The following is a 23809-nucleotide window of genomic DNA, read 5'->3' on the forward strand; positions in this document are numbered from 1 at the left end:
TGTTGGAGGGTCAGTACTGAGGGAGTGCTGCACTGTTGGAGGGTCAGTACTGAGGGAGTGCTGCACTGTTGGAATTTCAGTGCTGAGGGAGTGCTGCACTGTCGGAGGGTCAGTACTGAGGGAGTGCTGCACTGTTGGAGGGTCAGTACTGAGGGAGTGCTGCACTGTTGGAATTTCAGTGCTGAGGGAGTGCTGCACTGTCGGAGGGTCAGTACTGAGGGAGTGCTGCACTGTTGGAGGGTCCGTGCTGAGGAGTGCCGCACTGTCGGAGGGTCAGTACTGAGGGAGTGCCATGTTGTCAGATGTTCAGTGCTGAGAGAGTACCATACTGTCAGAGGGTCAGTGCTGACAGAGGGCCGCACAGTCAGAGGGTCAGCGCTGAGGGAGTGCCATGCTGTCGAAGGGTCAGTACTGAGGCAGTGCCACACTGTCAGAGGGACAGAGCTGAGGGGGTGCCACACGGTCGAAGGGTCAGCGCTGAGGGAGTGCCATGCTGTCAAAGGGTCAGTACTGAGGCAGTGCCCCACTGACAGAGGGTCAGTGCTGAGGGAGTGATGCACTTTTGGAGGGTCAGTGCAGAGGGGGTGCCGCACTGTCGGAGAGTCAGTACACAGAGGGTCAGTGCTGAGGGAGTGCTGCACTGTCAGAGGGTCAGTGCTGAGGGAGTGCCGCACTGTCGGAGGGTCAGTACTGAGGGAGTGCCGCACTGTCGGAGGGTCAGTACTGAGGGAGTGCTGCACTGTTGGAGGGTCAGTACTGAGGGAGTGCTGCACTGTTGGAGGGTCAGTATTGAGGGGGTGCTGCACTGTTGGAGGGTCAGTACTGAGAGAGTGCTGCACTGTTGGAGGATCAGTATTGAGGGGGTGCTGCACTGTTGGAGGGTCAGTATTGAGGGGGTGCTGCACTGTTGGAGGGTCAGTACTGAGGGAGTGCTGCACTGTCGGAGGGTCAGTACTGAGGGAGTGCCGCACTGTCGGAGGGTCAGTACTGAGGGAGTGCTGCACTGTTGGAGGGTCAGTACTGAGGGAGTGCTGCACTGTTGGAGGGTCAGTATTGAGGGGGTGCTGCACTGTTGGAGGGTCAGTACTGAGAGAGTGCTGCACTGTTGGAGGATCAGTATTGAGGGGGTGCTGCACTGTTGGAGGGTCCGTGCTGAGGAGTGCCCCACTGTCGGAGGGTCAGTACTGAGGGAGTGCCATGTTGTCAGATGTTCAGTGCTGAGAGAGTATCATACTGTCAGAGGGTCAGTGCTGACAGAGGGCCGCACAGTCGGAGGGTCAGCGCTGAAGGAGCGCCATGCTGTCGAAGGGTCAGTACTGAGGCAGTGCCACACTGTCGGAGGGACAGAGCTGAGGGGGTACCACATGGTCGAAGGATCAGTGTTGAGGGAGTGCCATGCTGTCGAAGGGTCAGTGCTGAGGCAGTGCCACACTGTCGGAGGGACAGAGCTGAGGGGGTGCCGCACGGTCGAAGGGTTAGCGCTGAGGCAGTGCCATGCTGTCGAAGGGTCAGTACTGAGGCAGTGCCCCACTGACAGAGGGTCAGTGCTGAGGGAGTGACGCACCTTTGGAGGGTTAGTGCAGAGGGGGTGCCGCACTGTCGGAGGGTCAGTACACAGAGGGTCAGTACTGAGGGAGTGCTGCACTGTTGGAGGTGTCACCTTTCCATTGAAACGGGACTCTCTCCTGTCCACCCAGATGGATGTAGAAGGTCCCATGGCATTATTTTGTTGAAGGCATTGGTTCCCTGGCCAATCTTTATCCTCCAATTTACATGGCAAAAGAACAGATTCTCTGGTCATTATCACATCATCATTTGTAGGATCTTGCTGCAGAGGTCAGCCACTGCATTGCCTACGTTACAACAGTCATCACAATTCAAGAAGTGCTTCACTGGCTGTGGACTCCTGAGGCTCTGAAAGAGACAGGAAGCAAAAACCAACAAAGAACGAAGAGCAGGAACCGACCCTTTGGCCCATCAAACCTGTGCCAACACATGATGCCTTTATAAACTAAAAACCTTTTACCTCTATGTGGTCCGTATCCATCCATTCGCTGCCTATTCATGTGTCTGTCAAGATGCTTTTTAACTGTTGCTATTGTATCTGCCTCCAGCAACTCTTTGGGCAACACATTGCAAACACTTGCCACCCTCAGCGCAAAAAGCTTTCCTCTCACATTTCCTTTCAACTGTCCCCCTTTTACTTTGGACCAATGTCCCCGACTAACTGATATTTCTACTTTAGGAAAAATATTCCAACTATCCATTCTATCCGTGCCAGTTGTAATTTTGTAAACTTTCATCAAGTCGCTGCTCAGCCTTTGATATTCAAGTGAAAACACAACAAGTTTGTCCAATCTCTCCTCCAAACCTGCCATTATCTGGGTAAACCTTTTCTGCACCATTTCCAAAGCCCCCACATCCTTCTGGCAATGTGGTGACCAGAACTGTATGCAATATTCCAAATGTGGCTTTACTAAAGCTCTATACAGCTCCAACATGACTGTAATTTTTATCAGGAGGAGAAGTCAATGTATCGGGTATTAACCTTTCTCCAGGACTTCATTCCTGAAGAAGAGTTAATACCCAAAACATTGCCTTCTCCACCTCCTGATGCTGCCTGCCTTGCTGTGTTCCTCCAGCCTCCTGCCTGTCCCTCCTGATGCTGCCTGCCTTGCTGTGTTCCTCCAGCCTCCTGCCTGTCCCTCCTGATGCTGCCTGGCTTGCTGTGCTCCTCCAGCCTCCTGGGAGAAAGTGAGTTCTGCAGATGCTGGAGATCAGAGTCGAAAAGTGTGGTGCTGGAGAAGCACAAACAGGTCAGGCACCATCAGGATTCCTGATGAAGGGTTTATCCCCGAAACGTTGATTCTCCTGTTCCTTGGATACTGCCTGACTTCCTGTGCTTCTCCAGCACCACACTTTTTGACTCTTCCAGTTCTCCTGTTTGTCTACTTTGAATCCAGCATCTGCAGCTTTTTTTTGTTTCTAACTAATTTTTATACATTATGTCCTATGCTTTTGTGGTCATTTTATCCACCTGTGTTACCACTTTCAGGAAGCTGGAGACCTGTATGCCAAATCCCTCTGGATGTCTGAGCTAGTGTAGGTTAGGTGGGATTGGATCGGCGCAACATCGAGGGCCAAAGGGCCTGTACTGCGCTGTATTTTTCTATGTTCTATGTTCTATGTCAATGGTTCTAAGGGTTCTGCCATGTACTGTAGACTTTCTCCTGCAATCGATCTACCAAAAAGCATTTGTCCGCATTAAATTCCATCTGCATTTCTCCACCCAAGTCTCCAGCCTACCCGCATCTTGCTCTACCCTTTGGCAATCCTCCACAGCTCCCTCAACTTTTGTGTCATCTGCAAACTTACTCCCTCTCCCCCAAATCCTTTATGTATATTATAAACAACCAGTTAGCAGTCAGGTGACTGAGGACAGGGTCAGCATCTCTTCTGCAAGAAAATGCTGACAACAGGACAGTGTGGAATATATGCTCGAGGTCAGATGACTTGTCCACTGTTCTTTGCTAAAAAGGTTATGTCAGGTCTTGTTCTGCTTATTATGATTCAAACTGAAAATGATTTGCTTTGTTAGGAATGTGCTGCCTGAAAGGCTGGTAGAAACAAATTCAAGAGTAATTTTCAAAACTAAATCAGGTTAAATGATTGCAACAGGTCCAATAAAGCAGGCTTGGGAGAAATAGCATGGCAGTGGGACTCATTTGACAGCTCATTCAAAGAGCTGACACTGTACTAATGGACAGAATGGCCTTCTTCTGGGCAATTCTAGAATGTTTCAAAATGTTCTTTGGAAAACTGTGTTAGTTTGCAGCTCTCTGATAGATGGCCCCCAACATCTACTGCTCTGCCAAGATTTAATCATTCGGAAAGTTGATGTAGCATCGTGGTGATATCACTGCACTCATGGTGGCAGCACAGTGGCTCAGTGGTTAGCACTGCTGTCTCACAGCGCCAGGGACCCAGGTTCAATTCCCGCCACAGGCAACTGTCTATGTGGAGTTTGTGTATTCTCCCCATGTCTGCGTGTGGTTCCTCCAGGTGCTCTGGTTTCCTCCCACAGTCCAAAGATGTGCAGGTTAGGTGAGTTGGCCATGCTAAATTGCCCGTAGTGTTAGATGCATTAGCCAGGGGTGAATGTAGGAGACTGTGTCTGGGTGGGTTGCTCTTCAGAGGGTCAGTGTGGACTTGGGCTGAAGGGCCTGTTTCCACACTGTAGGGAATCTAATAAACAGGGGCGGCATGGTGGCTCAGTGGTTAGTACTGCTGCCTCACAGCACCAGGGTCCCAGGTTCAATTCCAGCCTTGAGTGACTGTATGTGTGGAGTTTGCACATTCTCCCTGTGTCTGCGTGGGTTTCCTCCCACAGTCCAAAGATGTGCAGGTCAAGTGAATTGGCCGTGCTAAATTGCCCATAGTGTTAGGCACATTAGTCAGAGGGAAATGGATCTGGGTGGGTTACTCTTCGGGGGGTCAGTGTGGACTTGAAGGGCCTTTTCCACACTGTAGGGAATCTAAATTTTTTTAAAAAATTAATAATCCAAGAGTCCAAGTTTTCAAATCCCACTGTAACAGTACCTCCAGCAGTAGGTGGCAATGCTGAGGGAGGTCACTGAGCAGGGCAGTCAGAGCAGCTGAACCAATCCTCTCTGGAGGAAAGGATGGCTTTGAGGGAAGGAGATCTCAATGTTCAGAAAAAAAGATTTCCTCAACCAGATCCCATGTATGTACTGGGCCTTCCTTCTTAAACTTTAATTTCCTTTCGTGTTTGTAATAACTTGCTGTCAGTGGAATAAATAATCCCTGCTTCATGATCTTTGGGCCTGCCTTGTGTTCAACTCACAGTTGTGTATGTCTTCACTTTTTCATGTCAGTATGCCTTTAAGGAACATGCTCATGATATTGTCACAGCGTCATAGCATGTGACCAGAAGAAATTATACTCTGTCACTTAAAGCATGACACTCGACTGGGAACATGCTGTTTTGTGGTAACCTACTACTTTAATATTAGCCCCAACATTAGGGTGCCTGGGGAGTGTAATGTTTGTACAGTACATAATACTTTGCTGTGAGAAATGTCTGTTGGACTCTTCAATACCACCATATCTATTCCGAGTTTCTTATATAATGGGAAATACAGAGGAACCTCGATTATCCAAATATCAATTATCCGAAGAAGATCTTAAGGTCCCATAAAAACATTATATCAAAGAGGTGTTACCAACAGTGGTGCGATGATCGCATCTTTTGATTACAATGATTAAAAGTGAATTCGGCTTACTGAAGTGCTGCCGAGAACAGTCCTGGACATCGATGGGAGCCCAGACACCGCCTCCAAATGACTGACTTCCCACCCTCTCATTCTCTCTCCAAACAAAGACTGACAGAATGACAATCTCAGCAAATTCAGATCGCTGATACAAACGCTACAGGAAGGATAGAAAGGGAAGTAAGAGAGGAAGGGGAGTGGCATTTTTGATAAGGGATAGTATTACAGCTGTGCTGAGGGAAGATATTCCCAGAAATACATCCAGGGAAGTTATTTGGATGGAACTGAGAAATGAGAAAGGGATGATCACCTTATTGGGATTGTATTATAGACCCCCCAATAGTCAGAGGGAAATTAAGAAACAAACTTGTAAGGAGATCTCAGTTATCTGTAAGAATAATAGGGTAGTTATGGTAGGGGATTTTAACTTTCCAAACATCAACTGGGACTGCCATAGTGTTAAAGGTTTAGATGGAGAGGAATTTCTTAAGTGCATAAAAGACAATTTTCTGATTCAGTATGTGGATGTACCTACTAGAGAAGGTGCAAAACTTAACCTACTCTTGGAAAATAAGGCAGGGCAGGTGACTGAGGTGTCAGTGGGAGAGCACTTTGGGGCCAGCGACCATAATTCTATTCGTTTTAAAATAGTCATGGAAAAGGATAGACCAGATCTAAAAGTTGAAGTTCTACATTGGAGAAAGGCCAATTATGGCTGTATTAGGCAAGAACTTTTGAAAGCTGATTGGAGGCAGATGTTCGCAGGTAAAGGGACGGCTGGAAAATGGGAAGCCTTCAGAAATGAGATAACAAGAATCCAGCGAAAGTATATTCCTGTCAGGGTGAAAGGGAAGGCTGGTAGGTACAGGGAATGCTGGATGACTAAAGAAATTAAGGGTTTGGTTAAGAAAAAGAAGGAAGCATATGTCAGGTATAGACAGGATAGATCGAGTGAATCCTTAGAAGAGTATAAAGGAAGTAGGAGTATACTTAAGAGGGAAATCAGGAGGGCAAAACAGGGACATGAAATAGCTTTGGCAAATAGAATTAAGGAGAATCCAAAGGGTGTTTACAAATATATTAAGGACAAAAGGGTAACTAGGGAGAAAATAGGGCCCCTCAAAGATCAGCAAGGCGGCCTTTGTGTGGAGCCACAGAAAATGGGGGAGATACTAAATGAATATTTTGCATCAGTATTTACTGAGGAAAAGGATATGGAAGACATAGACTGTCGGGAAATAGATGGCAACATCTTGCAAAATGTCCAGATTACAGAGGAGGAAGTGCTGGATATCTTGAAACAGTTAAATGTGGATAAATCCCCAGGATCTGATCAGGTGTACCCGAGAACTCTGTGGGAAGCTAGAGAAGCGATTGCTGAGCCTCTTGCTGAGATATTTGTATCATCGATAGTCACAGGTGAGGTGCCGGAAGACTGGAGGTTGGCAAACGTGGTACCACTGTTTAAGAAGGGTGGTAAAGACAAGCCAGGGAACTAAAGACCAGTGAGCCTGACCTCGGCGGTGGGCAAGTTGTTGGAGGGAATCCTGAGGGACAGGATGTACATGTATTTGGAAAGGCAAGGACTGATTCGGGATAGTCAACATGGCTTTGTGCGTGGGAAATCATATCTCACAAACTTGATTCAGTTTTTTGAAGAAGTAACAAAGAAGATTGATGAGGGCAGGAGATGTGATCTATATGGACTTCAGTAAGGCGTTCGAAAAGGTTCCCCATGGGAGACTGATTAGCAAGGTTAGATCTCATGGAATACAGGGAGAACTCGCCATTTGGATACAGAACAGGCTCAAAGGTAGAAGAGAGAGGGTGGTGGTGGAGGGTTGTTTATTAGACTGGAGGCCTGTGACCAGTGGAGTGCCACAAGGATCGGTGCTGGGTCCTCTACTTCTTGTCATTTACATAAATGATTTGGATGCGAGCATAAGAGATACAGTTAGTAAGTTTGCAGGTGACACCAAAATTGGAGGTGTAGTGGACAGCAAAGAGGGTTACCTCAGATTACAACAGGATCTGGACCAGACGGGCCAATGGGCTGAGAAGTGGCAGATGGAGTTTAGTTCAGATAAATGCAAGGTGCTGCATTTTGAGAAAGCAAATCTTAGCAGGACTTATACACTTAATGGTAAGGTCCTAGGGAGTGTTGCTGAACAAAGAGACCTTGGAGTGCAGGTTCATAGCTCCTTGAAAGTGGAGTCACAGGTAGATAGGATTGTGAAGAAGGCATTTGGTATGCTTTCCTTTATTGGTCAAAGTATTGAGTACAGGAGTTGGGAGGTCATGTTGCGGCTGTACAGGACATTGGTTAGGCCACTGTTGGAATATTGCTTGCAATTCTGGTCTCCTTCCTATCGGAAAGATGTTGTGAAACTTGAAAGGGTTCAGAAAAGATTTACAAGGATGTTGCCAGGGTTGGAGGATTTGAGCTATAGAGAGAGGCTGAACAGGCTGGGGCTGTTTTCCCTGGAGCGTTGGAGGCTGAGGGGTGACCTTATAGAGGTTTACAAAATTATGAAGGGCATGGATAGGATAAATAGACAAAATCCTTTCCCTGGGGTAGGGGAGTCCAGAACTAGAGGGCATAGGTTTAGGGTGAGAGGGGAAAGATATAAAAGAGACCTAAGTTGCAACTTTTTCCACACAGAGGGTGGTACGTGTATGAAATGAGCTGCCAGAAGATGTGGTGGAGGCTGGTACAATTGCAACATTTAAGAGGCATTTGGATGGGTATATGAATAGGAAGGGTTTGGAGGGATATGGGCCGGGTGCTGGCAGGTGGGACTAGATTGGGTTGGGATATCTGGTCGGCATGGAGGGGTTGGACCGAAGGGTCTGTTTCCATGCTGTATGTCTCTATGACTCTATGAACATTCTCAAATAAAGACCCCAGGCAATCTCTCCAGCATTGTCCTGTACAGGGCAGAGTGGGAACTTGTCAAAATGTTGCAATAAAAAGGTGTGTGTGTGTCTGTGTGAGAGAGAGAGGTCAGTGTGTGTGTGTGTGAGAGAGAGATCTGTGTGTGTGTGAGAGAGAGTGAGTGTGTGTCTGAGAGAGATCTGTGTGTGTCTGAGAAAGAGATCAGTGTGTGTGTGTGTGAGAGAGAGAGAGATATGTGTGTGATAGAGAGAGATCTATGTGTGTGAGAGAGAGACATCTGTGTGTGTGAGAGAGAGCGAGAGAGATCAGTGTGTGGGTGTGTATGAGAGAGAGAGATCTGTGTGTCTGTGAGAGAGAAAGATGTGTGTGTGTGTGAGAGAGAGAGATCTGTGTGTGTGTCTGTGTGTGTGAGAGAGAGAGAGATCTGTGCGTGTGTGTGTGAGAGAGAGATCTGTGTGTATGTGTGTGTCTGAGAGAGAGAGAGAGATCTGTGTGTGTGTGTGTGTGAGAGAGAGAGAGATCAGTGTGTCTGTGTGTGAGAGAGAGATCAGTGTGTGTATGAGAGAGAGATCTGTGTGTGTATGTGTGTGTGTGAGAGAGAAAGATCTGTGCGAGTGTGAGAGAGAGAGATCAGTGTGTGTGTGAGAGAGAGAGATCAGTGTGTGTGTGTGTGTGTGAGAGAGAGAGATCAGTGTATCTGTGTGTGTGTGAGAGAGAGAGATCAGTGTGTGTATGTGTGTGTGTGAGAGAGAGAGATCAGTGTATCTGTGTGTGTGTGAGAGAGAGAGAGAGATCAGTGTGTGTATGTGTGTCTGTGTGTGTGCGAGAGAGAGAAATCAGTGTGTGTGTGTGTGTGTGAGAGAGAGAGAGATCAGTGTGTGTGAGAGAGAGAGATCAGTGTATCTGTGTGTGTGTGAGAGAGAGAGAGAGATCAGTGTGTGTATGTGTGTCTGTGTGTGTGCGAGAGAGAGAAATCAGTGTGTGTGTGTGTGTGTGTGAGAGAGAGAGAGATCAGTGTGTGTGTGAGAGAGAGATCAGTGTGTGTATGTGTGTGTGTGTGAGAGAGAGAGAGATCAGTGTGTGTATGTGTGTGTGTGTGAGAGAGAGAGATCAGTGTGTGTGTGAGAGAGAGATCAGTGTGTGTATGTGTGTGTGTGAGAGAGAGAGATCAGTGTGTGTATGTGTGTCTGTGTGTGTGCGAGAGAGAGAAATCAGTGTGTGTGTGTGTGTGTGAGAGAGAGAGAGATCAGTGTGTGTGTGAGAGAGAGATCAGTGTGTGTATGTGTGTGTGTGAGAGAGAGAGAGATCAGTGTGTGTATGTGTGTGTGTGAGAGAGAGAAATCAGTGTGTGTGCGTCTATGTGTGTGTGAGTGAGAGAGAGAGATCAGTGTATGTGTGTGTGTGAGTGAGAGAGAGAGATCTGTGTGTGTCTGTGTGTGTCTGTGTGTGTGTGTGTGTCTGTGCTATTTTGAGACTTACCCCCCAAAGGCAGCAGCAGTCTTGCTGTTGGTGTCCAGTCCAGCTTGCCATTTCCATTCCGTTACTTCATTTTGTTCCCATTGAGGGGAAGAGATAAGAGGCATCTGGCTGTTTCACTCCATCCGCTGGCTGGAAATGTGGAGAGTTGAAAGCGCATGGTGTGGGGTGGGGTGGGGGGCATTTACTGACCCACTGTGCTGCTGCCTAGTCTTCTGAACGGGGAGCGGACTCAGCAAGTGCTGGCTCTGTCAATCCCATTGAAGTGAAGCAGCAGCGGGGAGAAGCTTCGGCAATGCTGCCAGTCCCTTACACTGTGTGTCTGCTCAGAGACAAACCCTGAGACACAGAGAGGGAGCAAGGCAGGGAGAGCGAGGAAAAAGGAAACTTCAGAAAACTCCAAGTCCTTTTGGAGAGGCATTGGATCAGTCATCCGAATAATCAATTATCTGAACGAAATACTGCCTGCCCAGCTCGATCGGATAATCGAGGTTCCTCTGTAAACACCTGACTCCCCAAAGTCTATCCACAATCTACAAGTTGCAAGGGAAGAGTGTGATGGATACTCCCCACTTGCCTGGATGGGAGCAGCTCCAACAACACTGAAAAGATAAACATCATCCAGGAGAAAGCAGCCCTTCTAAACCTCTCTCGTCTAGAAGGATAATGGCAATGGATGCATGGAAACATACAACCTGCTAATTCCCCTCCAAGGTCCACATTCCATAACTGGATCACCTTCCTCCACTGTCATTCAGTCAAACATGAGGAACTCCCTTCGTACCAGTACCCTGGACCCACCTACACCATATGGACCGCAGTGCTTCAAGAAGGCAGTCCAACACCACCTTTGTCCCTGGATGGTTTCGAGCTTCTTTAGTGTTGTTGGAGCTGTTCCCAACCAGGCAAGTGGGGAGGAACCCATCTCACTCCTGACTTGTGCCTTGGAGATGATGGACAGGCTTCGGGTAATTGGGGAGGGGCAAATAATGCTGGTCCAGCCAGCAGAACCCGTGAATGAACCTTTTTTTTTAAAATAAGTCAGCCTTTTCTGGCATGGAAAGAGAGAGGTTGCCTCAGAATAGTGATGGATTGCCTCTAATATTTGACATTGAGGAAGAATAGGCTCAGTGACCAGGCTGTCTGTGTGATCTGTGACTGTAGTCGATGCCCGGCAAGCAGGGGTATCAAACCTGGCCGGAGTGCCAGCTCCCCAGTCTGCTGCCAACAAGCCACCTCTAGGCATATGGCCTGTTCCCATCTCCTCCGGGGAGGATCGGTTCAGCTGCTCCGACTGCCCTGCTCAGTGACCTCCCTCAGCGTCGCCAGCTGCTGCTGGAGGTACTGTTACAGTGGGATTTGAAAACTTGGCCTCTCGGATCATGAGTGCAGTGATATTGCCACAATGCTATGTCAACTTTCCGAAAGGTTGAATCTTGGCAGAGCTGTCAAGTGTTGGGGGGGGTGGGTGTTGAGGGTTGGGGGAGTGCAGGCCTGTAGGCCGCCTGGAATACTTGGCAGCAATCTCTGTTGGGGGTGGGGTGGTGTTGGGGGGGGTGGGGGGCGATATTCTGTGTGGGGGTGGGCTAGATGTTTCTTGACTCAGGTCGATCCATTCCCCTTTGTTTGTCCCATCTGTAACAGGCTGTCCTTGTTTTCATTCATAGGGAAAATCTTTATCGGCAACAGACAGGAAATTGCAGAGAAGAGGATCCCAGTTCTCAACACTTACATGAAGGTGGGAAACATCTTCCGAAGCACACATTGCTGTTTTCTTTCCTGTTCTCATTCCTTGCTTTCTTTTTCTGTTTCCTTCCATTATTTTTTCTTCCATCCTTTCTCTGACAGCTTTGTGAGCTTCTCCTCTGCCTCCCTCTCAGGGATGTAACCCAAGAAGGGTTTTGAGAAAGTGAATCAGAAGGAACTGTTCCCACTGTCAAAAGAGCTGGGAACCAGAGGGTAGAATTAGATTAGATTCCTACAGTGTGGAAACAGGCTCTTCGGCCCAATAAGTCCACACTAACAAGCAACCCACCCAGACCCATTCCCCTACATTTATCCCTTCACCGAACACTACGGGCAATTTAGCATGGCCAATGCACCTAACCTGCATGTCTTTGGACTGTGGGAGGAAACTGGAGCACCCAGAGGAAACCCACACAAACACGGGAGAATGTGCAAACTCCACACAGACAGTTGCCTAAGGTGGGAATTGAACCCAGGTCTCTGGCGCTGTGAGGCAGCAGTGCTAACTACTGAGCCACCATTGTTTTAAAAAAATTTGGGGCAGGATGCAGGAGTTACTGCCAAATCCAGCACTTAATGTCCATCACTAATTACTCAAGGAAAGCTGTTGGTCATTGAGTCATAGAGCTAGGAAAAGGCCCTTTGGCTCATTGTTCACCAAGGACTTAACTATTCTAGCCCCATTTTCCAGCACTTGACCATGTATGCAATGATGCCTCAAGTGATTGTCTATATACAATGTTGTGATGGTCCTGCCTCTACCATCTTGAGTTCCAGATACCCATCACCCTCTGGGCGAAAGAATTATTCATGAACTGCCTCTAAATCTCCTACCCTTTACCTTAATTCTATGCCTCTTAGTTATTAATCCCTCCCCTGTTACAGAGGGAGTTTGAGGATTCTGATCAACGACAAATAAGAAATGGTGATAGGTTTCCGAGTCAGGGTGGTCTGTGACTCAGAGAGGGACTTGCAGGCAGTCATATTCCCACACAGATGCTGCTGTTCACCATCTGGGTGATACTGGTCATGGGTTTGGAAAGTGTTTAAGGATCTTTGGTGAATTCCTGCAGTCCACCTTGTGGCGGTAGATGCAGACCATCCCTAATCAGTCCTTACTTTTCCAAATGCATGTAGATCTTGTTTTGCAGATTCCCCTCCATCTACTTACCCACTATTGATGTCGGGCTCACTGGTCTGTAGGTCTCTGGCTTTACCTTGTAGCCTCCCTTAAATAATGGCACAAAATTAGCGTCGGTTGTGGTGGGAGTGAAAATATTTGTGGATGTGGTGCCCATCAAGCGGGCTGCTTTGTCCTGGATGGTTTTAAGCTTCTTGAGTGTTGTTGGAGCTGCACCCATCCAGGGTAAGTGGGGAGTACAGTGGTCCCCCCCATACCCACGGGGGATACGTTCCAACACCTACCACGCAAGCCCAAAACCACAGATAGGTACTAACCCATTCACTTAAATCGGAAACGTACCTTCCTGGCAGCCTTCTGGTCCCTGCTTCTGGAATGTTCCTTTTATGTGTTCAGGCTGCGGGTAACTGAAACCGCATTACCTGGACCTGTGGTTACGGGGGTCGCCCTGTACTCCATCACATTCCTAACTTGTGCCTTGAAGATGATGGACAGGCTTTGGGGGGGTCAGGAGGTGTGTTACCACTCACTGGATTCCTAGCCTCTGATCTACTCTTGTAGCTGCAGTCGTTACAGGAATGAGTGATCTACACTGTAGGCTTTTGAGGTTTGTAAGACAGGAAGAAGATTGTGTTTGTATATGAGTGTAGCAGGATCCAATTCAGCAAAGCTATTTGAGACAACAGGTTAGTGGGGGATATTAAGGACAGTTAATTTGTGAAGGCAATGTGGAGGCTTTTCATCAGGGTTCAGACACCGGAAATGGGGACCAATATAGAGTCCTGACCTTTCACAGAAAGCTTCAATGCTCCAGTTAAGCTTGTTATCCAATCAGGGACAAATGGCCAGAGGGAGGATTCAGAGATCAATGAGTTGGGACTGGCCAATGTGAGTGTGGAGCCAACGAGGACTATGGGAGGTGTTTAATTCCATAAAAAGCTCCTAAAGGTACAACTCTGTGTTTGATAATACATGTAGTTCCCTCATCTGAATCATTAACATATGTTGTGTATGGCTAGGATCCCAGCACTGGTCCCTGTGGTATCCCACTGACTGCCACTCGGAAAAAGACCCATTTATCCCTACTCCTTACCTCCTGTTCTGTATGCCAGTTCTCTATCCATATCAGCACACTACCACGAATCCCACGTGCTTAATTTTACACTTATGTGTAACTCTTATGTAGTACCTTATTGAGAACCTTCTTAAAGTCCAAGTGAACCACATCCACTGACTCCCCCAATCAACTCTATGAGAAACATCCTAAAAAACCTTTCTGTAGATTTGTCAAGCATGATTTTTCCTTTCATAAATTCATCCTGACTGTTTGATTCTTTCAGTGTTTCCAAAGTGCTATGCTATTAAATCCTTCATATTGGTCTAGACCATTTTCCCTACAATTGACATCAGGGCCTGACCACTCTATAATTCCCTGTTTCTCTACTTCCTTTTTATGTATAGAATCCCGACAATGTGGAAACAGGCCCTTCGACCCAACAAGTCCACACCAACCCTCCGAAGAGTAACCCATCCAGACCCATTCTCCTATATTTACCCCTGACTAATGCACCTAACCTATACATCCCTGAACACTATGGAGCAATTTAGCATGGCCAATCCACCCCAACCTGCACATCTTTGGATTGTGGGAGGAAACCGAAGCACCAGGAGGAAACCCACGCAGACACGGGGGAGAATGTGCAAACTCCACACAGACAGTCGCTTAAGGGTGGAATCGAACCCAGGTCCCTGGCGCTGTGAGGCAGCAGTGCTAAACACAAGCTACCTCCAAACCATAAGACCTGATCCAAAGTCTATGGAATCTTGACCACCAAAGCATCCTCTATTTGATTGATTGATTGATTTACTTTACATACACCAAGATACAGTGAAAAATGTTGTTTTGCATGCTGTACAGACTGCTCATACCATGCAAAGGGCATCAGGGTGGCAGAACAGAGTGCAGAATGCAGTGTTACAGCTGCAGAGAAGGTGCAGAGGGTGAGCTCAGAATTACTATTTGAGAGGTACGTTCAAAAGTCCAATACAGAGGGGAAGAAGCTGTTCTTGAATCTATTTATACAAATAATCAAATTTTTGTATCCCTGCACGATGGAAGAGGGTGTAAGAGATTATAACCAGGGTGGGAGGGGTCTCTGATGATGTTGGTTGCTTTCCTGAGACAGCAGCGAGAAGAAACAGAGTCAATGGATGGAAGGCTGGTTTGCACAATGGACCGGGCTGTGTTCACAATTCTGTATTCTCTTGCTTTCTTAATACACTGGCATGTATATTATTGGGGATTTATTGGCCTTTAATCCCGTCAATTTCCTCAAAACCATTTCCCTACCAATACTGCTTTCCTTCAGTTCCTCCACCTCACTAGTCCCTGTGTAACCCAACATTTTGGGAACATTATTGTGTCCTCCTTTGTGAAAACTAAACTCTGCACTTAATTAGTCTGTCACATCTTTGTGATGCAGAGTCACTGAATCCCTCCAATGTGGAAGCAGGTCATTTTGTCCATTGAGTCTGCATGGACCCTCTGAAGAACATCCCACCCAGATCCATCCATCTGCATTTCCCATGGCAAACCTACCTAGCCTGCATATCCCTGAACAATTTAGCACAGCCGATCCACCCTAACCTGCACATCTTTGGACTGTGGGAGCATCCGGAGGAAACCCACGCAGACACAGGGAGAATGTGCAAACTCCACACAGACAGTCACCCGAGGCTGGTATTGAACCCAGGTCCCTGGCGCAGGGAGGCATCAGTGTTAACCACTGAGCCACAGTGCCACCCTTTCCTCTCCAATCACATTTGCGTCTAATCACTTCAGCACTATCCTGAGGGACTGACATCCATATTGTTGCCCAGCCCTAACTCTGTCTGGATGAAGATGGCTGTAATGACAGAGGTCCATAAGATTCACAAATATCTGTTCTTTGGCGGGATCTTTCGCTGGCGTCAATACAGCAGACAAGAGAGAGACAGAGTTAATTGACAACACACGCAGCTTCTGGCTTTCAGAGGAATTCCAACCAGGGTTAGGCCTCAGGCTGTACCTAATTGGGTGATTAAAGGTTTCTAAAGATGTGCCTGAAACAGTTCGTAGCTGTCCCCAGGGTAAACAGAATATCCTGTAGGTCAATGGTCACCTCTGGAGAGGTTGGGCAGGGTTAAATGCTCAGAAACTTATTCCATCTTCAAAACTGAAAGGTAAGAGACCAGGATAAAGGAGGGATACAAGTGCAAACGAATACAGAACCAAACACAATGGTGAATCATCAGTGGAAAGATATAAAATTTCATCACAGTTGAAAAATAGACCTGGATTAAAATGAGGAACATTGGAGTAAAAGTCTGGAAGGACTGTGGGCTTCACATAGCAACTTCAAAACATTTCTCAGAGCTTTAAAGCCAATGCGGTGCTTTTGAAGTATAGTCAAAACACAGCAGCCAATTTTCACACAGCAAGATCCCACAGAGAGCGCTCTAAACATTGAATCACAGGACTGTTAAAGTACAGGAAGAGGCTGTCATGCCTGCACCAGCCGTCCTTGCGAGCAGTTTATCTCATGCAGTTTTCCCCACCTTCTCTCTGGAACCATCTGAATTTTAATGATATTGGTTCAAGGCCAGATACTGGCCAACAGGGCCGATGGGAGGTGGAGCATCGCTGTACACCTCAAACTGGTGCTGAATGGAGTGCACCGGCCTGAAGGACAACAGAACAGGCTTTGGTTTATCGCCTCATTGTAAAAGCGGCACCTTTCGACCGTGCTGCGCTCCCTCAGGCCGAGCACACACGGGCTCGAATCCCCGCAGAGTGTCGTGAACAACAAGCACAAGTTCCAGAAGTCACGGCCAGAATTTTTCATTGCGTAGCTCAGGATTTGAGGTGGCTTCGTGCAAGAGAGCAAGTTAGGAAGTCTAATGCTCTGTGTGCTTTAACAGCTGCAAAGAAATTAAGCTTCGGGATGAACTGTATCAAATCCATTCAAGGCAAAGGTTCAAAGAGGAGCGGGAGTGAAGATATTTACCAGGATGTTGCTGGGTAGGGAAGGTTTGAGTTATAAAGAAAGGCTGGATGGACTGGGATTTTTTTCACTGGAACGTAGGAGAGGTAGCAGTTTATAAAATAATGAGGGGTATAGATAGAGTTGATGGTAGTTGTCTTTTTCCCATGATGAGGGATTTCAAGATGAGGGGGCACATTTTTAAGGTGAGAGGAGAGAGACTTAAAAAAGACAGAAGGTAAATTTATTACACAGAGGGTGGTTCGCGTGTGGAGTAAACTTCCTGAGGGAGTGGTGGATTTGGGTACAATTACAACGTTTAAGGGACATTTGGATAGATACATGAACAGGAAAGGTTTGGAGGGCTATGGGCCAGGAGCAGGCAGGTGGGGCTAGTTTAGTTTGGGATTATGTTCAACATGGACTGGTTGGACTGAAGGGTCTGTTTCCATGCTGTATCACTCTGTGACTGAGTCTGTGAGGCCCACGTATATTCACTGCCAGACTGTATCCAGGAGTAACTGTTAGCAAGGGGGGAATGGGCATTAAATCTGATCCCTTCATTTCAGTCGCATCGCCTGTAAAATTTGATCAGTGCCAGCCGCTCATACTGACGATGCTGATGAAATCCAGGGACCAGTTTCAGTCTGAGACTCTTGGCGCAAGTAAATGCCAGAAAATGTAGCACTATGTTTTAGCCTGAAAGTAGGCCTGGATCAAAATTTTACCCTAATTTGTAAGTACTGATCTCAACACTGATGGGTTATGAATGCGAACACTCTCTTAGATAATTGTTTGTCATTTATATAAACAATTTGGATGAGAATATTGGAGGCATGGTTAGTAAGTTTGCAAGTGGCATAGTGGGCAGTGAAGATGGTTGTCTAAGAGTACAATGGGATCTTGATCAACTGGGCCAGTGGGCTGCGGTATGGCAGATGGATGCAGATAAATGCGAGGCGTTGCATTTTGGTAAGACAACCCAGGGCAGGATTTAAACAGTTAATGGAAGGGCCCTGGGAGTGTTGTCAAACAGAGAGACCTAGGGGTGCAGATACACAGTTCCTTGAAAGTGGTGTTCTAGGTAGACCAGGTGGTGAAGAGGGTATTTAACACACTTGCCTCATTAGTGAGTGAATTGAGTACAGCAATTGGGATGTCATGTTACATCTGTACAAGACACTGGCAAGGCCACATTTGGAGTTCTGCATAAATTCTGGTTGCTCTGCTATAATAAGGATGTCAATGAACTGAAAAAGATTCAATAAAGATTTACAAGGATGTTACTGAGACTGGAAAATTTAAGTTATAAGGAGAGGCTAGATAAGCTGGGACCTTTTCCATTGGAGGCTGAAGGGTGACCTTCTAAAGGTTTATAAAATCATGAGGGGCATGGATTGGATAAGTAGACAAGGTCTTTTCCCCAGGATAGGGGACTTTTTTCACGCAGAGGGTGGTGCGTATATGGAATAAGTTGCCAGAGGAAATTGTAGAGGTGAGCACAATTACAGCATTGAAAAGACATTTGGACAGGCAAATGAATAAGAAAGGTTTAGAGAGATATGGGCTAAACACAGGCAAACGGGACTAGTTCAGGTAAGAACACCTGGTTGGCATGGCCAAGTTGGGCCGAAGGGTCTATTTCTGTGCTGTATGGCTCTATGAATATATAAAAGCTCACGCTAACTGGGGTACCACAGGGATCGTTACCTGGACCCTAACTATTCACAATAAAGATTAATGATTTAAATAAGGGAACTAAAGGTCATATCTCCAAGTTTGCAGACTACACAAAGCTGGCAGGGAGGAGAATCCACGCGGTTTGGGAAAATCGAGTGAATGGTCAAATATATGGAGCTGTACAAACCCAGGGGAAAATAAACCACACGTAAATGCTGTCGAAATAGCTGAAGGGGAGGAGATGGGAGGTTGAGCAGATTCAATGGTTAACATTGAATTCCAGATGGTATGCAGCACAGTCACTGATCACTTTGTGCAAATAGTCTGTGTCGATGTTAACGCTTGACATATATCTTATTGCATTCCATCCACCTCACCCCAATTTCGCAGCAAACATTTTTGTTCCATTTTCTCATCCACTTTCCTTTCAAAAGCATGAAAGTATTTGCCTCAGTCGCTGTGGTAGGAAGGAGAAAGTGAGGACTGCAGATGCTTGAGATCAGGGTCGAAAAGTGTGTCGCTGGGAAAGCACAGAAGGTCGGGCAGCATCCGAGGAGCAGGAGAGCTAAATGAAGGACTTATACCTCAAACGCTGACTCTCCTGCTTCTCGGATGCTGCCTGACCTGCTGTGCTTTTCCAGCATCACACTTTTTGACGCTGTGTTAGAAAACCCAGCAGGGCAAGGGAGACACATTATGAGTTCTGGTGTTTCCCCTCACCCTGCGTCCCTTAACTCACCTTTCCCAGTTCTCTATTCACCCTCTTCTGTCGAGAGCCTTTGTCGTGCACAGAATAGAATAGTGCAATGCAGGAGGCCATTCAGCCCTCTGAGTCCATACTAGATCTTTTGAAGGGAAATCCAGTTAGTCCCACTGCTTCTCCCCAACCCATTTTTTTCCCCTTGAGGCCTACTCATAGCTCAGCAATTTCTGAAGCTTAGTCACATGATCATTGGAATATTATGTTATGGCTGTCCAAAACATTGATAAGGGCACATTTGGAGCACTGCGTACAATTCTGATCACTCTGCTGTAGGAAGGATGTTATTAAAGTGAAATTGGGTGCAATACAGATTTTCTAGGATGTTACCAAGACTAGAAGGTTTGAGTTATAAGGAGAGGCTGGATAGGCTGGCACTGTTTCCTCTGAAGCATAGGAGGCTAAGGGGTGACTTTATAGTCAGAATCATAGAGTCATAGTCCTAGAGATATACAACATGGAAATAGATCCTTCAGTCCAATTCGTCCATGGTAACCAGATATCCCAAATTAATCTAGTTCCATTTGCCAGAACTTGGTCCATATCCCTCTAAACCCTTCCTATTCATATACCGATCCAGATGCTCTTGAAACGTTGTAATTGTATCAGCCTCCACTATTTCCTCTGGCAGCTCATTCCATACACATACCACCCTCTGCGTGAAAAGGTTGCCCCTTAGGTCTCTTTTAAATCTTTCCCCTCTTACACTAAACCTATGCCCTCTAGTTCTGGACTCCCCCACCCCAGGGAAAAGACAGTGCCTCTCTACCCTATCCATGCCCCTCGTGATTTTACAAGGTCAACCCTCAGCCTCCGAAGCTCCAGGGAAAATAGCCCCAGCCTATTCAGCCTCTCCCTATTGGTCAGTTGACTTTCTCACTGCATCACAGGGTTCCTCTCAGCACCAGAGAGCCTATCAGCTGGAAATGTGTGTGACTGGAGGGGCATGCGAATATCTGCCCCTCTCATGTTTGGAGGCAATCTTGCCCCTCAAAGAGCAAGCAGAGGCTTCCCCTAAGACATGGGCCCCTGGTAAATATTACCAACTGGCATCGCTCTCTCGTCTAGCCCGAAACATAGCAACTGACAAATGAGGCATGTTCAACTCGGTACCCAAACGGTTAACCGCAAGAGAGAGAAGGACGTGGCTGAAACAGGGCATCACCTTAGAAACTACGTCCGGTTCTGCTCAGCAAGAAATCCCAAAGAGACATTCGGAGCAGAGTGGCAGTGCAGAGAAACAGCTGCAAGCTAACCCCACAATGCCAACTTCATGAGAAGTAAGGGAAGACTGGAAAGAAGAGAGAGAGAGAGAGAGAGAGAGAGACCTGGCAGTCAATTGTAGCTGATCATAAAATCAAAAAGACAGCACAGAAATTGCTGGAGAAACTCAGCAGGTCTGGCAGCTTCTATACAGAGAGAAACAGAGCTAATGTTTCGACTCTTCTTCAGAATTCTGTTCTTCAGAGAGCCCTTCAGAATTCGGAATATGGCTCATTAGACATGAAACGTTAACTGCGTTTCTCTCTCCACAGTCCGGATGGGTTTCTCCAGCACTTTCTGTGTTTCTTCCAGATTTCCAGCAGTGTTTTGCTTTTATGTGGGATTTTAAAATAGAGACTTGCAGTTTTCTCTGTACAAATTTGCGTTTCTATTCATGTCAGACAGGCTACATAATGGGTGATTTGTAACCACCAATTGTTCATCCCTGCCTAACAATTAAAGTGACTCTTTGAAGGCCATAATTAGGGATTATTTCAGAGAGGCATGTAAGATGCTAAATGATGTGAAATAAGGTTTAACCAGAATGGTTCAAACAGGCTAAGGGGGCAGACTGAAAATGTGTCCTGAAATGTTTTCTCCACTGAAGGTACCACCTAATGGGGTGGTGTGTTCCCTGGGCATTGGTATTGTTTCTGGTACCTTACAGAATCCCTGCAGTGTAAAAGCAGGCTATTCGGCCCATCGAGTCCACACCAACCCTCCAAAGCACATGCCACCCAGACCCACTTCCCCCATCCCCGTAACTCTGCATTTCCCATGGCTAACCCACCTAGCCTGCACATCCCTGAACACTGAGGTAATTTAGCATGACCAATCCACCCTGACCTGCACATCTTTGGACTGTGGGAGGAAACTGGAGCACCTGGAGGAAACCCATGCAGACACGGGGTGAATGTGTAAACTCCACACAGGCAATCCCCGAGACTGGAACTGAACCCAGGTCTCTGGGCCTGTGAGGCAGCAGTGCTAACTACTGAGCCACCGTGCTACCCATAAGTCAGAGTGCCACCCATCTTTTATGCGTTAGCCGGAGGCAGTGGATCTTCTTCATTCCTTAAACATTCATCAAAAAAAGGTTTGCAATTGTCTCATGTTCTTTTCATGACCTCCAGTTTCTCAAGCTCTTACAGCAATGATGACCATTTTGAAACAGGGTCATCCTATTATAATGTAGGAACACAGAGAATTCAAATTGCATCCTACAAATCTCCACAAACAGCAACATGATAATAATTGCACAGTCTATTTCTGTGATGTTAACTGAGGGACAAATATTGATCAGGTCTCCACAGACAACTGCCCTGTTCTCCTTCAAAACAGGACCAGGTTCCAAATTAACTGTATGGAGGCCGGTATCCCATCACTCAGTCACTATTTGTTTACATGGGCGCAGTACTTGGGCTCGGACCAGCCAACTCAGACTCTGTCCCTACAGTCAGGCGATTCTCTGTATCTCCTGTTTATCTTGTCTTATGTTGCAGTAATATACGACGGTGGTGAGGCTGCACATGGAGTATTGTGTTCAGTTTTGATCACCTTGCTACAGGAAGGATTAGATTAGATTGCCCACAGTATGGAAACAGGCCCTTTTGGCCCAACAAGTCCACACCGACCCTCCGAAGAGTAACCCACCCCAGACTTATTTCCCTACATTTACCCCAATTAATGCACCTAACACTATGGGCAATTTAGCATGGCCAATTCACCTAACCTGCACATCTTTTGAAATGTGGGAGGAAACCGGAGCACCCGGAGGAAACCCACGCAGACACGGGGAGAATGTGCAAACTCCAGACAGACAGTCGCCCGAGGCAGAAATTGACCCCAGGCCCCTAGCTCTGTGAGGCAGCAGCACTAACCACTGAGCCACTGTGCCAACCCTATGTTATTAAACTGGAAAGAGTGCAGAAGAAATTTACAAGGATGTTGCAAGGACGCAAAGGGAGAGGTTGGACAAGCTAGAGAGCATAGGAGACTAAGGGGGGGGATCTTATAGAAGTGTACAACATCATGAGAGGTATAGATAGGGTGAATGTCTTTTTCCCCAGGGTTGGGGAATCGAGGACTAGAGGGCATCAGTTTAAGATTAGAGGGGACAAAATAAAAGGGAACCTGACGGGCATCGATTTTACACAAAGGGTGGTACGCATATGGAATGAGCTGCCAGTGGAAGTGGTTGAGGTGGATACATTAACAACAAATACATGGATAGGAAAAAGTTAGAAGGATATGGGCCAAGTACAGGGAAATGGGATGAGTGTGGATGGACATTTTTGGTCGACATGGACCAGTTTGGGCAAAAGGGCCTGTGTCTATGCTGTAGGACTCTATGACTCTACCTCTGTCAGCCAGAGCTCCCTGGTTTGCCCAGGTTAACAGCTTCAGTAAGGGTTTCATAGTGAATGAGATCCACCTGGCCCCTGTTTCAATCATTTCAGATTTCAAGCAAGGAGATGAAATCTTGGCTTTAAATGAAGGCTGGAATCCCTCTGTACTGCATTGAGTGTTAGCATTGAGTTTTGTCTCTTAACCCGGGGGTGGAACGGATGGGAAAATTCCGAAATGAAAAGCATCCCTTTGTACTGGGGGCTGGATAGCACTCTGACCTCTGACCTCTAACCTCCAACATCCTATTGGCCAAGGAAAGGAGGTTGCGTCTCAGAAGACCTCATCATTAAACTGAAGGTTTAACAGTGGTGCAATAAAATAAAGTCAGATGGTATCTCTTACTGGCTGATAATTTTCTCATGTTGTATGGGATTCCAGAAACTTCTTGCACTGCCAACCAGGATTCTCCTTGATGAAGATCTCCGATTATTCTTCCATCAAACGGCTGAGGATGCTGATCGGATACCAAGGTCACTACGGCGACTGAGGCCTAGCACCAGGAAAATGTGAGTAACGGTGTTCACTGAAGATTCCATTGGCTGTTCACATCCTCACGATTGCCAGGACAACGCACTGTTTTCTCAGTGCCACTGGGATACAGATCTCACATTCGGTGTGAGTTTCCCTTGAGGCACTTTATTGAATTCTTTTCCAGAATTAATGCTCAGTTCATTGAGCCCAATTCATCACGTGTTGTATGGCGCTGTTCAACAAAGTGCAGAGGTGTCGTCCTGGTTAGACTGGCCGATTTAGGAGAAAGTGAGGACTGCAGATGCTGGAGACCAGAGTTGAAAAATGTGATGCTGGAGAAACACAGCAGGCCAGGCAGCATCCGAGGAGCAGGAGAATCGACGTTTCGGGCGTAAGCCCTTCTTCAGGAAGCCTTCGGGCTTTTGCCCGAAAAATCGATTTTCCTGCTCCTCGGATGCTGCCTGGCCTGCTGTGCTTTTCCAGCACCAGTTTAATTGTGACTGTAATCTCCAGCATCTGCAGTACCTACTTCTGCCTGGCCAATATATTGACCTCTATCAATATCAAAAAGAAAAGTCCCTCGTTATTTACCTGGTTGTCATTGTTAACATATCAAGTAATTAAGCGAGTGATTGGTGAATTGATTTATTGATT

The 23809-nt window shown here is 46.8% G+C and overlaps 1 protein-coding gene across 1 annotated transcript in view; it reads left to right on the top strand.

The window, feature by feature from the left end:
• Nucleotides 1-23809, top strand: part of ncf4 (neutrophil cytosolic factor 4) — an 80305-nt gene that overhangs the window by 17699 nt on the left and 38797 nt on the right. Inside the window, exons 4-5 of the mRNA XM_072588667.1 lie at nt 11331-11401; nt 23063-23190. Of these exons, the coding sequence (XP_072444768.1) occupies nt 11331-11401; nt 23063-23190 (199 nt within the window). The remainder of the gene's footprint in view (nt 1-11330; nt 11402-23062; nt 23191-23809) is intronic.

This window comes from Chiloscyllium punctatum, chromosome 18, assembly GCF_047496795.1.
Source record: "Chiloscyllium punctatum isolate Juve2018m chromosome 18, sChiPun1.3, whole genome shotgun sequence".
In the NCBI taxonomy this organism is placed as follows: domain Eukaryota; kingdom Metazoa; phylum Chordata; class Chondrichthyes; order Orectolobiformes; family Hemiscylliidae; genus Chiloscyllium; species Chiloscyllium punctatum.